The 14,513-nt window shown below is 34.0% G+C and overlaps 1 protein-coding gene across 2 annotated transcripts in view; it reads left to right on the forward strand.

The window, feature by feature from the left end:
* The window catches only part of ADAM28 (ADAM metallopeptidase domain 28), a 56,768-nt gene extending 43,052 nt beyond the window's left edge, over positions 1–13,716 (forward strand). Inside the window, exons 18-23 of one of the 2 annotated variants that reach the window (XR_011994160.1) lie at positions 42–124; positions 7,921–8,029; positions 8,954–9,032; positions 9,811–9,876; positions 10,348–10,410; positions 12,189–13,716. Coding sequence is in view for 1 of the 2 variants with exons in the window: in XM_072719499.1 (XP_072575600.1) it covers positions 42–120; positions 7,921–8,029; positions 8,954–9,032; positions 9,811–9,876; positions 10,348–10,410; positions 12,189–12,209 (417 nt within the window). In the remaining variant the exon portion in view is untranslated. The remainder of the gene's footprint in view (positions 1–41; positions 125–7,920; positions 8,030–8,953; positions 9,033–9,810; positions 9,877–10,347; positions 10,411–12,188) is intronic. The other variant, XM_072719499.1, reaches the window with a different exon arrangement.
* The last annotated feature ends 797 nt before the right edge of the window (positions 13,717–14,513 follow it).

Raw genomic sequence — 14,513 nt, forward strand, 5'->3', positions numbered from 1 at the left:
TCAGCTTAATATGGAAACTAACAGGATTACTGCTTCCCTAGGTGTGTGACCACGAGCTCCAGTGTCAGTGTAAAGAAGGATGGGCCCCTCCTGATTGTGATGACTCCTCAGTGGTCTTCCGTAGGTAACATTACATGCTTATCCTGAAAAAAAAAATTGTTCTTCTAAGCCTTAATTTCATATTACATAAGATTTCATTGACTTTTTTTCTCCTCTTAGAATTCTTGTTAATTCCATAAATACTAAATCTATAATATTAATCTTTAGGGTCTCTAACAACTTTTTAATCATATTTTCCACATCCTTATGCTTTTACTATACATACAAAAATATTTCCTCAAGTTTTACATTTGTAATCTTAATTTGAATTTCCCAAATTTTCTTGCTTTATGATTGTTCTATTTTCACATCAACTTTAATTGATATGTCGATATAATATCCTCATAGAGCTCTCTAAGAATATGGCTTAGATTATTTTTGTTCATTCAGTTTTGTTCTTTGAGTCATCTTTTTTGAGTTTGATTGATTCATTTTTCATCCCATATCTTATTGCGCTATTTTTCTTCAGGATATGAGACCTTCAGTTGAAGGTGGGATTAAGTTGACTTGAATTACTTTTCATGGGTTTTCTCTGCATGTTTCTGTGCTTGTACCTACTTATACTTCTTCAGCTGGAAGATCTGCCTGTGAGTTCTATCAGTAGATAGAGAGACCTCCCTCCAGGCCATTAGGGTGGAAAGCAGCCAGGGTGGGGATTTTCACCTCCAGTCACCATGGTGAGGAGTACTTTGCACAGGGGAGAGCTTCTCATTGCATTTGCTTCCCGAGAGAATTGCTTTCTCTCAGCACTCTTTCTTTGATCCTCCCTTCTCTGTCTCATCGACTGTGGATATCTACCATTTGTCTCTGTTCTACTCCTCTGGCTCTTACATCCTCCATCACTTCTAAAGAGCAGTTCTTGGGTCTCTGTTCTCACTATTGTACTGTATACACAAGGGATAGGGATGCAGATGGGGATGAGGATGGAGCTGAACAAACTATCTGTCTCAAGTTCACATTCTCTGTTGGCTTCCCAAGAAAGAAGAGCATCTACTTCAGATGTTTGGGCTATTTATTTAAGATTTATTTTTATTTATTATTTTTTAGAGGAGTGGAAGGACAGAGGGAGAGAGAGAGAATTTCAAGCAGACTCCATGCTGAAAATGGAGCCTGAGATGGGGCTCAATTGTGCAACCCAGAAATCATGACCTGAGCCAAAATCAAGAGTCTAATGCTTAACCATCTGGTCACACAGGCACCACTGGGCTATTTTTTAAAAATTTGTTGGTTCTTTGCTAGACTTCCCAAGAAAGAATAGCATTTACTTCTGATGCTTGGACTATGCTCTGTTTCTGTCTGCCTAAATCCCTTTACTTTCTTTCTGGAATTTCTAAAAATTCTTTACTATTTTTCTAGTGCTCTGTGATTTTATTACATATATATTTAAATACTAAATATATTATTGCATGTATATATATATATATACATACACATATACACACATACACATATGCTCTTTAGGTTGTGTCATCTGGTATTTGGATATGGTAGGGGAATAGATGCATAAACATCAATCAACTACATTAATTAGAAAATTCATTAATGGTCTCAACACTCATTAAAAATCCTTTTAAACTATGACTTCCCTCTTCTTGAATTCTATTTTATTTCATCTCTTGATTTGCTAAATCACTTCCATTAGTCATTTATTTTCTTTTTGCATTTATAAGAATTCTGCACTGCATTTATAAGGATTAATTTCCATTGCTAAACAGAAAAACATGAATAGTAGGTTGGATTGGATTACATTTTTTGACTTAAAGTTTTAATTTAATGACTCTTTCAAGAAGTAGATACTGATACTTAATGTTCAAAAACTGAGGCTAGGGTAGACTGGGTGGCTCAGCGGTTTAGCGCTGCCCTCAGCCCAAGGCGAGATCCTGGACACCGGGGATCGAGTCCTACGTCGTGCTCCCTGCATGGAGCCTGTTTCTCCCTCTGCCTCTCTGTCTCTCTCCCTCTCTCTCTCTCTATCTCATAAATAAATAAAATATTTTAAAAATTGAGGCTACCCTGATTTTGCCTGTTATTGTGAAATAACCCTTTAAAAATCATTAGTTTATTTTCCCTTAAATGTTTTCAGAATTGCTCCTTAATGAAAACTAATCACATCATGCCATGCCTGGTGTTGTTTTCTTTTTATTATTTTGACTGTTGGCCAGTGAGGTCTTTCAAATTGAGAGTTTGGTAATTTCCTTAGTACAAGGAATGTTTCCATTATTACAGATTTTTAAATTGATTTTTAAATATCTTGACTGTGTAGCATTCTTGTTATCTTTTTTTTTGTCATTGTCTATCTCCTATTATTTTGGGGAAAGTCTTTCAAAAATGTTTTCTATTTCATAGAGTGAATTTTTGGCAATGTTAACACTTCTATTTGTTAGTTATAATGATAGTCTAAAATGGTCAGTGGCATTTTTGTGTTTCTTTAAACCTTTTTCATGCCACTCTATTGTCTTCTCTTATTTCGTATCTTCTTGAACAATCTGTTTTCATTTTACTGAGAGTACCAAACAGATGCCACCCTAAATTTACTTTGATTCTTTATATTTTTTTCTGAAAGCATATATTTTATTTCTGCATATTATTTTAAACCCAATCTTTTTATATTTTATGCTGTCCTTTAACTTTGTTCTTCTTTAAGAACAAATTGATTATTAGCTTTTTGTACTTTCACATATATTTTATAATCAGATTCTCAATTTACACACAATTCCTATTGGGATTTTCATTTAACATAAACCACAATTAGATTTACTTGAGGAGAATAAGCATATATTAAAAATATTGAATTCCTGGGGCACCTGAGTGGCTTAGTCAGTTAAGAGTCTGACTATTTCTGCTCAGGTCATGATCTCAGGGTCATGAGATCGAGTCCTGTGATGGGCTCTGCACTCAGCAGAGAGTCTGAGATTCCCTCTTTCTCTCTCTCCCTCTCCTTCCCTCTGCTCTCTTTCTCTCTCTCAAATAAATAAATACATCTTTAAAAATATTGATTTCCTAATCTATTGATATGAAATATCTGTCCATATATTTAGTCTTTCTTAATTCTGGCAAATAACATTTAATGGTTTTCACCATAGAAATTTTTCATGTATTTTGTTAGATTTACTTATAGGAATTTAGCTTTCATTGTATATTTTAAGTGGTATCTTCTGAAAAAATATTTTTTCAACCATTACTAGAATATAGAAATTCAATTCATTTTTGTATATTTATTTTTATGTCAAGTACTTATGCCAACCTCTCAATAATTCTGATAACTTATAAATCCTTTAAATTTCCTACATATTCAGTCATATTACTTCAGAAAATGGTAGTTTTATTTCTTTCTCTCTAATTTTTACAATTTTAATTTCTTGTACTTGTTTTTCTTCACTGAGTACTACCCCCTGTACAATGCAGAATAGAAATAGTGATAGTAAGCTTCTTTGTTTCTTTCTCAGTCTCAAAATAAAGACTCTGTGTTTTGCCCTGTTATCTGGAGGTATTCTGTACATATTTATGTCTCCTTTATCAGGTTAAAGAAGTTCACGTCTAATCTGAGGAATTAAATCAAATACGTTTTCTTTATTTATTAGTTAAGATTTTTTTACCCCTTTATTAGTGTTGCAAAATAAATTGGTTGATATCTGAACATTTACTTAACTTTGCAATCTCCGGATAAACACAGTGTAGATGCAGTATCTCTTACATACATTGATGGATGATGTTTGCTGTTATTTTACGTCCTGAGTAATATTGGCCTGCAATTTCTTGCTCAATTTGAATATTAGGGTTATGTCAATCATAGAAAATGAATTGGAAAGTGTTTATTTATTTATATTTTCTGGAAGAGTTTGTATAAAAATTGAAGATTCAATATCTTCAGTAATTATAAGACCCTTCAGATTTTTTATTTCTTCTTATATAAGTTTTAGTATGTTGTGGTTTCCTAGAAATTTTTCTGCTTCATCTAAATTTCTTTCTTTATTTATTTATTTATTTATTTATTTTGGTTTAAAGCTGTTAATATTTTTATAATTTAATTTTTTAACTTTAAATTTAATTTTTTAACTTTAATTTATAAAGTTGTTAATGTTTTTATCAATGGGATCTGTGGAATTGGTTTTTTCTTTTATTTTATCATCCAAATGGAATTTTTAAATTGGCATTTTTTTAATAATTTGCTTGTTTTTCTTTTTTTACGCTTGTTTGCTATCTTAATTTAATATTTATACTATTCCATTTCCTTTCCTTACATTTATTTTATCTTAAAAAATTCTTGAAATGGTAATTTGACTCATTAATGTTCAGCTCTCTTTTAAAACACATTTTTTAAGATTATAAATCTATACATTTTCCTCTAAGAACTCTCAGTTGTAGCCCATTTGGTAAAAGATATCTTCATTATCATTTGATTCAAATTATATTCTATTTTCCATTTGCTTCCTTCTTTGGCCCTGAAATGTTTAGTTTTATATTTCTTAACATATAAGCATATGTGAGCTTTCCAGTTATTATTAAATAAACACTTAACATAATTACATAAGGGTCAGAAAATCTGTGTTAAGAATATGTTGAAATGTATTGCAACTTGCTTTATGGCTCAGAATATTCCCATATTTGTAAATATTCTGTTTGTGCACACAAAAATATGTATTCTATGTTGTTAAAAGCAGTATTTTCTGTTTTTTATACCAAGAGTTTTCACTGTGTGTACATCTATTAATCCCTACTGATATCTTGTTGATCTGTGCTGTCAACTACTGAGCCAGGAATATTAAAAATCTTTCACTATAATTGTGAATTTGACTGTTACTTCTGGCTCTACCAGTGCTTTATATATCTTAGGAGCATGCTATTATTACATAAAAGTTTAGAATTGTTATGTCTTCATCGTGACTTCACACTTTAATCATTAAGCAATGCTTGTGTGTAGCTCTAGTCTTCTTGCTTTTATAAGGTCTGTAGTTCCTGGAGATGAATATAGCTATGCTGAATTTCTTTTGGTCTCCTTTGCATTGGTATAACACTTTCCCATACTTTTACTTTTATTCTTTATAAAAAAAGACTCATGTTTTATTTTATTTTTTAAGCCTCATGTTTTATATATGTTACTTATTTTTAAAAAGCATGGAAACATATATTCTTTTTTTCTGAAATATATATATATATATATATATATATATATTCTTAAATGTGTGGTCTTACAATCTTTTTTAAAGCCAGGGTATTTAGTCTATTTAAATTAAAGGCAACTACAGATATACTTGGGTATAGTCTACAATCATATTACATGATTTTTATTTATTTTGCCTATTCTGTGTTCCATTTTCTCTCCTACCTTGCTTTTGTATGGACTTACTGAGGATTTTAATCTTTCCATTTTTCTTTTTATTAATTTGGAAATTGCACATTTATTTTATATTATTTTAGTGGTCATCGTAAAAATTTTTATTTTATTTGTTTTCTTTTTTTGTTGTTTCATTTTGTTTTTTAGTAGACTTTGCTTTTTAGAGCAGTTTTCTGTTCACAGCAAAATCGAGTAAAGTACAGACAATCCACATATGCCTCTGCCCCTCCCCGCCTCAACACACAGAGCCTCCTTCACTATCAGCATCTCCCACCAGAGTGGTCCATTGTCACAAATGATAAACCTACACTAACACATGATAATTACTCAAAGACCATAGTTCACAATAGGGTTCATACTTGGTGTATTTATTTTTCATTCCTGCATTTCTGAACTTCCATCCAGGATCATTCTCCTTTCTGTCTTTCTGGGTTCCTGCCCTCTCACTCATCTTTTCAAATTAATTTTCCCCTATTTTGTTTTTAGTATTACCATGTCTTTGATGAAGTGTTGTTTTGCTTTGTTTGTTTTTGTTTTTTGGGGTGGGGGGTTGCAAAAATGCCTTAGTTGTTTTAGTGAAGGAGTTGGTCTGAATTTCCTAGACCACCATTACCAGAAACAGAAGAGCATACTTTATCTTCAATTATTCCCATGTTCAACAGCATACCTCCTTCCTATCATAATACTCCCCATTTGTCTTATACTCCATCTTTCTCTATAGACTTTGTCCTTTCAAAGTAGGGGTATTTGTCTCCCTCTGCCTATGTCTCTGCCTCTCTCTCTCTATGTTTCTCATGAAGTTAAAAAAAAAAATGCATTAAAAAATTTTCAAAAAAAGGGCAGCCCGGGTGACTCAGCGGTTTAGCACTGCCTTCAGCCCAGGGCATGATCCTGGAGACCTGGAATCGAGTCCCGCGTCGGGCTCCCTGCATGGAACCTGCTTCTCCCTCTGCCTATCTCTCTGCCTCTCTCTCTCTCTCTCTCTCTCTCTCTGTGTCTCTCATGAATTAGAAAAAAAAATGCATTAAAAAATTGCAAAGTAGGGGTATTTGTAAAGTCTGGTCAATTTCCTCTTTATTTCCTCTGATACCATGTCAGTTTCTGAAAATAGTTAGAAATCCGACGTTAGTGCCAGTACTGTTTTTTTCATTCTGAGTCTATCCGTGCTATATTCAATTGAAATACCTCAGAATTTTATTTCATTTGGCTTTTTGGATAGGAATTGTTATGGAGGGTGGAAAGTTTAGATATTTGTTATTATCTTAGAATTATACTTTGACATATCTGTCTCCATGTGCATGTATATGTGTTCACACTAAGGAACTTTTCTTGCATTTATACCAAAATTAATCTTCTTATTGTCTTGCTGATGTCTCATAAGAAAGCAATAGTTGTTCTCATTCCTCTTCAAACACGTACCTCTTTGTTTCTGAAGTTTCAGATTATTATAAGAGAAATTAATATTGGTGATAGCAAAAAGTTAAAGTTACAGTCATTACTTAGATTAGCAGTTAAAAGAGAAAACACCATGTACATTCAGGAAATTTGTTCAAAGTGGTCCTCAGTTCACAGGGTCACATAATTTCTTCTCTGCCCTTAATAATTCCAAGATGGAGCAAACATCAGGAAACAGTCCCCAGTGCCTCTATCAAGTCTCTTCTTCATGTCTCCACTCTTCATTTGCTACTGACAGGAATATGATCTCAAGGCTTTAGTTTCTTTTTCTTTGTTTGATTCCAATGCCAAATCCTAAAAATGTTTCACTTTTTTTTTCCATCCTCCTTACTTCCTGTTCTCTCTAATCTCTGAACTCAACAGTTTCTAGTTGTTATACTCATCATCCCTTCTAAGTATTCTCAGTATCATGATGCTTTACCTACTTCATATACAATGTTTTATATGCATTTCCCCTTTACTTCCTCTATCTACATAGTGTTTCTCATGATCAAAATGCATTTTCAGGGCCCTTGGGTGGCTCAGTGGTTGAACATCTATCTTCGGCCCAGGGTCCTGGGATCAAGTCCCACATCAGGCTCCCCACAGGGAGCCTGCTTCTCCCTCTGCCAATGTTTCTGCCTCTCTCTCTGTGTCTCTCATGAATATATAAATAAATTTTTTTAAATTTATTTATGATAGTCACAGAGAGAGAGAGAGAGAGGCAGAGACATAAGCAGAGGGAGAAGCAGGCTCCATGCACCGGGAGCCCGTCATGGGATTCGATCCTGGGTCTCCAAGATTGCGCCCTGGGCCAAAGGCAGGCGCCAAACCGCTGCGCCACCCAGGGATCCCTAAATAAAAAAATCTTTAAAAAATTTTAAACAAAATGTATTTTCATTTTACTGACCATGAGAGATTTTCCAGGGAGTGTGTGTTCTCTGGAGGAAAGCATAAATGCAATTTGTGATAGATACAGAAATAAGGACCAGAGTGGTGGATATTTATGAATTTCTCATAGCCTCATTTTGTTTGGGTTCTCTATGTTGCAGACTTCTCCATTGTGGTTGGGGTGCTATTCCCTGTGGCTGTCATATCTGTGGTGGTTGCTGTAGTAATCTGGCACCAAAGTACCAGAAGAAAGCAGAAGGAAGTCCAGAGGTAGGCTTCAATCTTGCTTTGGGGACTTTTTGGCCTCTAATTTATTTTAAATTCAAGGATATGACCCAAATTCTCAAATTTAATTGTGGTTTACCTCAAATAATCAGAAATAAGTACAGATATATTTTTCTTGGACCAGAAGCCAGGTATCGAATTTACTGGGAAATCCTTCATGACAGTATGTGTATTTTTTATGTTGGTCACTGTACTTATAATTAATAACAAGTTATAATAACTCTCATTATTAAAGATTTTACACCCATTATAAGAATACCATATGTCACATTAATTGGTCACTATCTTTGTGACAATTGCTTTGCTTTGCTTTACATTCACTATCTCTAATCTTCACAAGAATGTTGTGAGGTAGTAACTATTATTTCCATTTTATAGATGAAAAGGTATTATATATTAATCCTACAACAGTCTTGCAAAATAAGGCACTTCATACTTTTTCTAAGGAAACAAAGGCTCAGAGGTTAACAAATATGTACAAAGTCTTACAACAGAAGTTGATGGAATCTTGATTTGCACCTACATTGGTTAGTCTTTCAAACATGGTCTTGACACTACAACACCTTTCTAGCCTTTTTTAAAAGACTGACTTATTCACAATAAAGGGTTTCCTAATTATAGAATGAATAAAATAAATAATTAATTAAATAACACAATAATTTAGGTAAACGCTGATTCAAATCATTATTATTTGAAATCAGGGCTCTGTAGAGAATCTGGTCGAAAATTACTAGTGGTGATTATGAATTTCAGACGAGGCCTTACAAATGTCCTAGAGAGCAGAAGAAAGCCCAGCCAATGACCAAAGATGACACAATGGGCAAAGGAAATTGGCAGACTTCTCTAGAGTGTCCTCATCATGGTGAAGGAACTACTAAATCTATTTATATGATATGCTTTCACGTTCAGGCCACTGTCTACTACTGGCACCAGGCCTCGCAGACAGAAGAGGAACCCACAGACAGGGAAGGCTGTTCAACCCCAAGAGGTGAACCATAGTTTGTAGTGTGCTTGCCTTGGGTCCCAGTTTGTGATTCTCTCATTGTCTTGTCCTGACCACCTGTCTTTCCTACTCAGTTATGTTTTACAAATCCAGTCCACTAGTTAGTATTTAGCAAGAATTTGGGGCTCTGTAGCTATGCATTCAGAAAAATTCTTCTTTGCCTTTTATTTAAGTGCAAAAGAACCTTTCTAAAATGCTGAGGCTGCTTTGTTGAGGTTCACAAATGCTAAGAAAATAAAGAGAACAAGGATCGCTGACTCCAGATTCTCTGTCTCTGTCTTTCCCTCCCCTGCTCCTTCCCCTTCTCTCTATTCCTGTCTTCTGTCCCCTCCCTCCCTCTTTCTCTCTCTTTTCTTATCTCCCTTTCCTCTTCCTTCTCTCTCTTTTTCTTTTTTTCTGACTATAAGTTGATTCCTTTTTCCTTTTACAAATGTCCCAATAAAGAAAATAATATGTATATTTGCATGACAATACATATAATATGCATAACCCTTAAAGCCGTTGCCTTGTTTTGCAAGTTTAGAAATTTAACAGAGGTTGTTTAATGGTAGTGTCATTTGCAAAATGTTTTTAATGGAAATGTACCTGTCTCTGGCAGCTCTGGATACAGCAGAATGCAGCAGCTGGACCACTGTGATTTCCCTTCCAGTCACTTGGTGTCATCTTAGTTCTGATCTCCTAGGTCTTGAAAGGACTGCTTATTTGAAAGTTGAACTTAGAAAACTGATCATTTCATTAAAAAATATATCATTATAATTTTTAGATGAGTCAGATGAAGCTCCATTCACCTGATCTGCCAGTAGAGGGCAATGAGCCTCCAGCTTCTTTTGTGAGTTGAAAACTAAAGATCACTTCCAATCTAATCTCAAGGAACTACTAGTAAGAGACATAACCCACAATACCCAATTATTTCCTCAGAAGAATGTTATAATCTTTGTGAATATTAATATAAAACATAGATTTTCCGCCAAAACTTTTTGAAAATGCAAAATGTGAGAAGGTTATATTCCTACATTTAACCCCTAAATCTGAATTACTGGGTATGAAAAGCTGGTGACTTATTACAAGAAAAGTATCTATCTGCTTCATAAAGTGGCGTCTTCACCATCTGTCTATTGTCATTGGCCTTATTTCTGAATTATATATGTATGCCTAAATGAAAGCACTTGAACTTACAGATTTAGACTATTTTCATGGGTAAGATCATGAGTTCTCCTTTTCTGAAAATGATTTAAGCCATTCCATTAAGCACATGTTTTCAAGGCCCCATCTTAGAATTAATTTTTTATCTTTTCACTAGCTAATTACGAAGCCAGATTTTCCACCACCACCGATTCCTACATCTGTGTCATCTTCTTTCCTTGTAAGTATCTGGTAGTCACTAATGATTTTTTAAATGTCCTTTGGGCCCCATGTGAATAATGTCCCTATAGATTCTTTCTCAGGATACATGCTCCTTAGAGTAACCTGAGATATTTTAGCACATAGGTATATCTAAGAAAGCAAGGCCTTGGGATCCCTGGGTGGCGCAGTGGTTTGGCGCTTGCCTTTGGCCCAGGGCGCGATCCTGGAGACCCGGGATCGAATCCCACATCAGGCTCCCGGTGCATGGAGCCTGCTTCTCCCTCTGCCTGTGTCTCTGCCTCTCTCTCTCTCTCTCTCTCTCTGTGACTATCATAAATAAATAAAAATTAAAAAAAAAAAAAAGAAAAAAAAAAGAAAGCAAGGCCTACTATGCTGGGCATGTGTCTGGCTCAGTTGGAAGAGCATGTGACTCTTGATCTCAGGGTTGAGAGTTCAAGTTCCATTTTGGGTGAAGAGATTACTCAAATAAATAAAAAAAACTTTAAAAAAAAAGAAAGTCCTACTTACTATCTAAAATTAGTACGGGTATTAATTTTTATTGTTAAAAATAGTTCTACTGTTACATAATCATCATGAATTGATAAATAGTTTTGCTGTAGGAGGTAAACAGTTTCCTTCAAAGGTTAGTTTCTAGATGCTTATTCTGGAGAATATAAAATTTTGTTGTATATTTTACTTTTTAATTTAATATAGATAGAATAAGGTCTATATATTAGCTACAGTTTTCAAGGTATGAAAAATAGACCATATGTAGGCAAATCTGTAATAAAAGTTAGGCACTTAAGAAGTAAAAGTAGAATTCATTCACTCAAGTAATTACTGAGCATATTTCTTCATACTTGATACTCTGTTGTGGGTAAATGAGAAAGAACTAAAACTTAAGATCATTTTTTCAAGAATGTTTACATTTTTAGTGTGAAAACTAGTCATATATGTATAGAGCACTTAGTTCCTCACATATTTTTTCTGACAAAGCAAATGGCACTGAGAAGAATATGGTAAAGGGGAAAATGAATGAACTCAGAGTAGTTGAAGTAGGAGAAAGATTCATTGACTAAGTGGTTGGAACTTGAACTAGAATGATGGAAAGATAAAGGATGATTTAAATAAGGAAATAAATATGCTTAAGACTGGAAAAACATAGCGTTTCTAATAACTTACTATTATTTTTGTCTTTAATATATCATAATACCACAAAAATACTTCCATCTGTTTTTAAGGATAAAATAAAGTGAGAGATCCATAGCCAAACTACTGTAATCTTGTCACACTCCTACTATCAAGGAGAGAAGTTCTAACCCTATCTTCCTAGAAGATATTCATGAAGAACAGTATGTGTATGATTATAGGATCTAACATATGTCTCCCTTCTTTGTGTGGTCAAAACCAAGTGGAAGAAGATGGGAGAGTTTTAGCTAGGAAGTGTTGATGATCCCAATATTCTTTATTTTCTCAGAAATATTCCTCAGGAATTGAGATAGAGGACATCTCCCATAGGTTAATTACCTAGTGTCTCATAACTCTTCTCTTGATCCTTCATCTTTTCCATTTTACAGCAATTAATCAGATGTATATTTGAATTCCAGTGTGGTGTTTTTCTCACATTCTTTCCCTGCCTTCACATGTTTCCACTGCTTCACTGTGAAATATCAAATGATCTATAAAATAGAAAGTGTGACTACACAGAATTGATTTTAATTTCTTAATAGTTCAAAGTTAGAGAATATCTAAGTTTTTAGAATTAAGTTGATAATTTAAGAACTTTGTCTTTTTCAGGGGTCCAATCCAAAAGTCTAAAGCAGCAACAAAGCAAGGATGGATGGGGTAATGATCAATTTGGAAAACTGGATAATCTGGATGGAAGAGAAATATACTTACTTTCTCATTATTTGCTCTTGATACTTAAGGATGTTGACATTTCTTGATTCATCTTATACTTTGAGGAGATTAAACAGAATTTTTCAAGAGAAATATACTCTTGAGAATCTTTGTATGAATTTGCAATCTCTATCTCATACTCTTGAGAAAGAAGAGGATTCTAAACCAGCAGCTATGAATCTGAAATCTCTAATTAGGTGACATTTCTAGACATCCTCCCTTTTCTTATTGTAATGTTGGCTAATATTTCCTCAAATATTTTGAACATCTTGATTTTCTCATTTAGTAAGAAATAATTTACCCTCTAATTAAAACAAACAAAAAATCCCCCAAGAAATCACAGGAAACTGGGGGCAATGGAAGAAAATTGTATATTTATCATTAGATGACTAGCAACATCTTGATGTTTTAACCATTAACCTGTCAAATTAGAGCCCTAGGAACAAAAATATATAAACATTCTCTCTGATTGATCAAACATCTTATTCCTACATTATATTTTGCAATCCTTATTAGCTGTACCATTTGAAATTTGCTACAAATTAATAAAACTTTATTAATCAAAAAAAATTTCCCCAGGAATTTGTATAATTCAGTGACTGGCAAGCTTAAGATGAACTTCACTTTCTAAGTAGAGAAAGTTTTAGTTACATAAGTTAATAGCATAAACCAGAGGTTGTCAACAAGTAGCTTGCAGGACATATCTGGACTACAGAATTCTTTTATTTGGCTGGAGTAATTTTGGTCATAAAGTATTTTTAAATGTTTTGAATTTATTGCCAATATTTAAAAATTGGGAGATCTTGCATAAACATCCAGATTTCCAGCTTCATAAAAGTAATCAAATGATTTGGCAGCATTGGAATAAGAATGCTCATAGCAATCATTAGCTTAGCTGACTGATGTTGGAATAAACATTGTTGGTTGCCTTCCAAATAACCTTATTCTTCCTTGTTTTTTAGAACAACAGTTTTATTCAGTTGTTCATATTTTAGAAAAGGCAATCCTTATTCCATCTCCAGGATAAATCTCTATCATTCTAAATTAATCATAATCATCTTATTTCCCTTACTAGTGCTTGATTTGGTAAGTGTATGGCTCCCCCAGCCACCATCTTTTTTTTTTTTTTTTTTGCCAGTGAGATAAGAGAAAAGATAAGTCAGGAAATTTTTCAAAAGATAGCTTTGTCCCTTCCTCTGGATGTTGGCATCTGGATAGTCTATCTGGCAGTTTTGCAATCATGTTGTGATTATGAGGGCAGTACTGATACACTACTGAATAAAATAGAGCAGGAAGATAAAAAGAATAAAACACGATCTATTAATGATGTCATTGAAATGGTAGGCTAATAACTGCTGGAGTTACCCTAAACTTTGCTGGGATGTCCTATAATGTGATCAATAAAATTTCTATATTGTTTAAGCCATTTGAAGTTGTTTCTTTTTTTTGCTACAGAAATTATCCTAACTAATAAAGTTGCTGCTTCCATTATTAGGGCACATGCTTTCCACAGGTGCAATTAGGGCCACTTCATCATCACCACAATTTTGTGTTTGTTTGTTTGTTTGTTTTTAATCTTGGCCTGCTTTACCCGTTTCCACCACGGACTTAGTCCCATACTCCTTCTTTTCCAAGGGTGGGGGGGACTTCTTTTTCCACAAGAAGTTCATTTCTCTCTGCAGTATGAGTTTCTATATAAACTCAATCCCCAACAAACCCAGAGTCCATCTGTCAAATGTCTCCTATTATAGCAGGCTTTCTTTACATGTGGGAGTTTACTTGAGAACACATTAAAAACTATGGCTTTATCTGTGGGGTGATGTTTTGGAAAACCTTGTCCTAACCCAGAAATAAATCCCTATTTCCCATGAGGCCACAATCTTACTTAAGACAAACCTATGGATCTTTGCTGTATTGTTTGATTTCTTTCTTTGGTTTTTTAATTTTATTTTTATTTTAATTCTTGTCCTTGTCTCATTCCTCTTAATATTAATAAAATGGAAATCTTTATCGTATGAATCTTCAGTTAGCCACCACACGAACTGAGCTAGAAATAAAACATATGCTCTCAAGTAGAACTTTCTTGTAAATTCGGAAATGATGACACTAAGTCTATGATGTGGAGATCTCATAGCTCCTTATGAAGACACGTAACTGGAGGACACTGATGGGGAAATGATTCTCTTATCCTAAGACTTTGAACCCAAGCCCTACAGAGTTTCC

The sequence above is a fragment of the Vulpes vulpes genome, chromosome 9 (genome assembly GCF_048418805.1).
Source record: "Vulpes vulpes isolate BD-2025 chromosome 9, VulVul3, whole genome shotgun sequence".
Lineage (NCBI taxonomy): Eukaryota > Metazoa > Chordata > Mammalia > Carnivora > Canidae > Vulpes > Vulpes vulpes.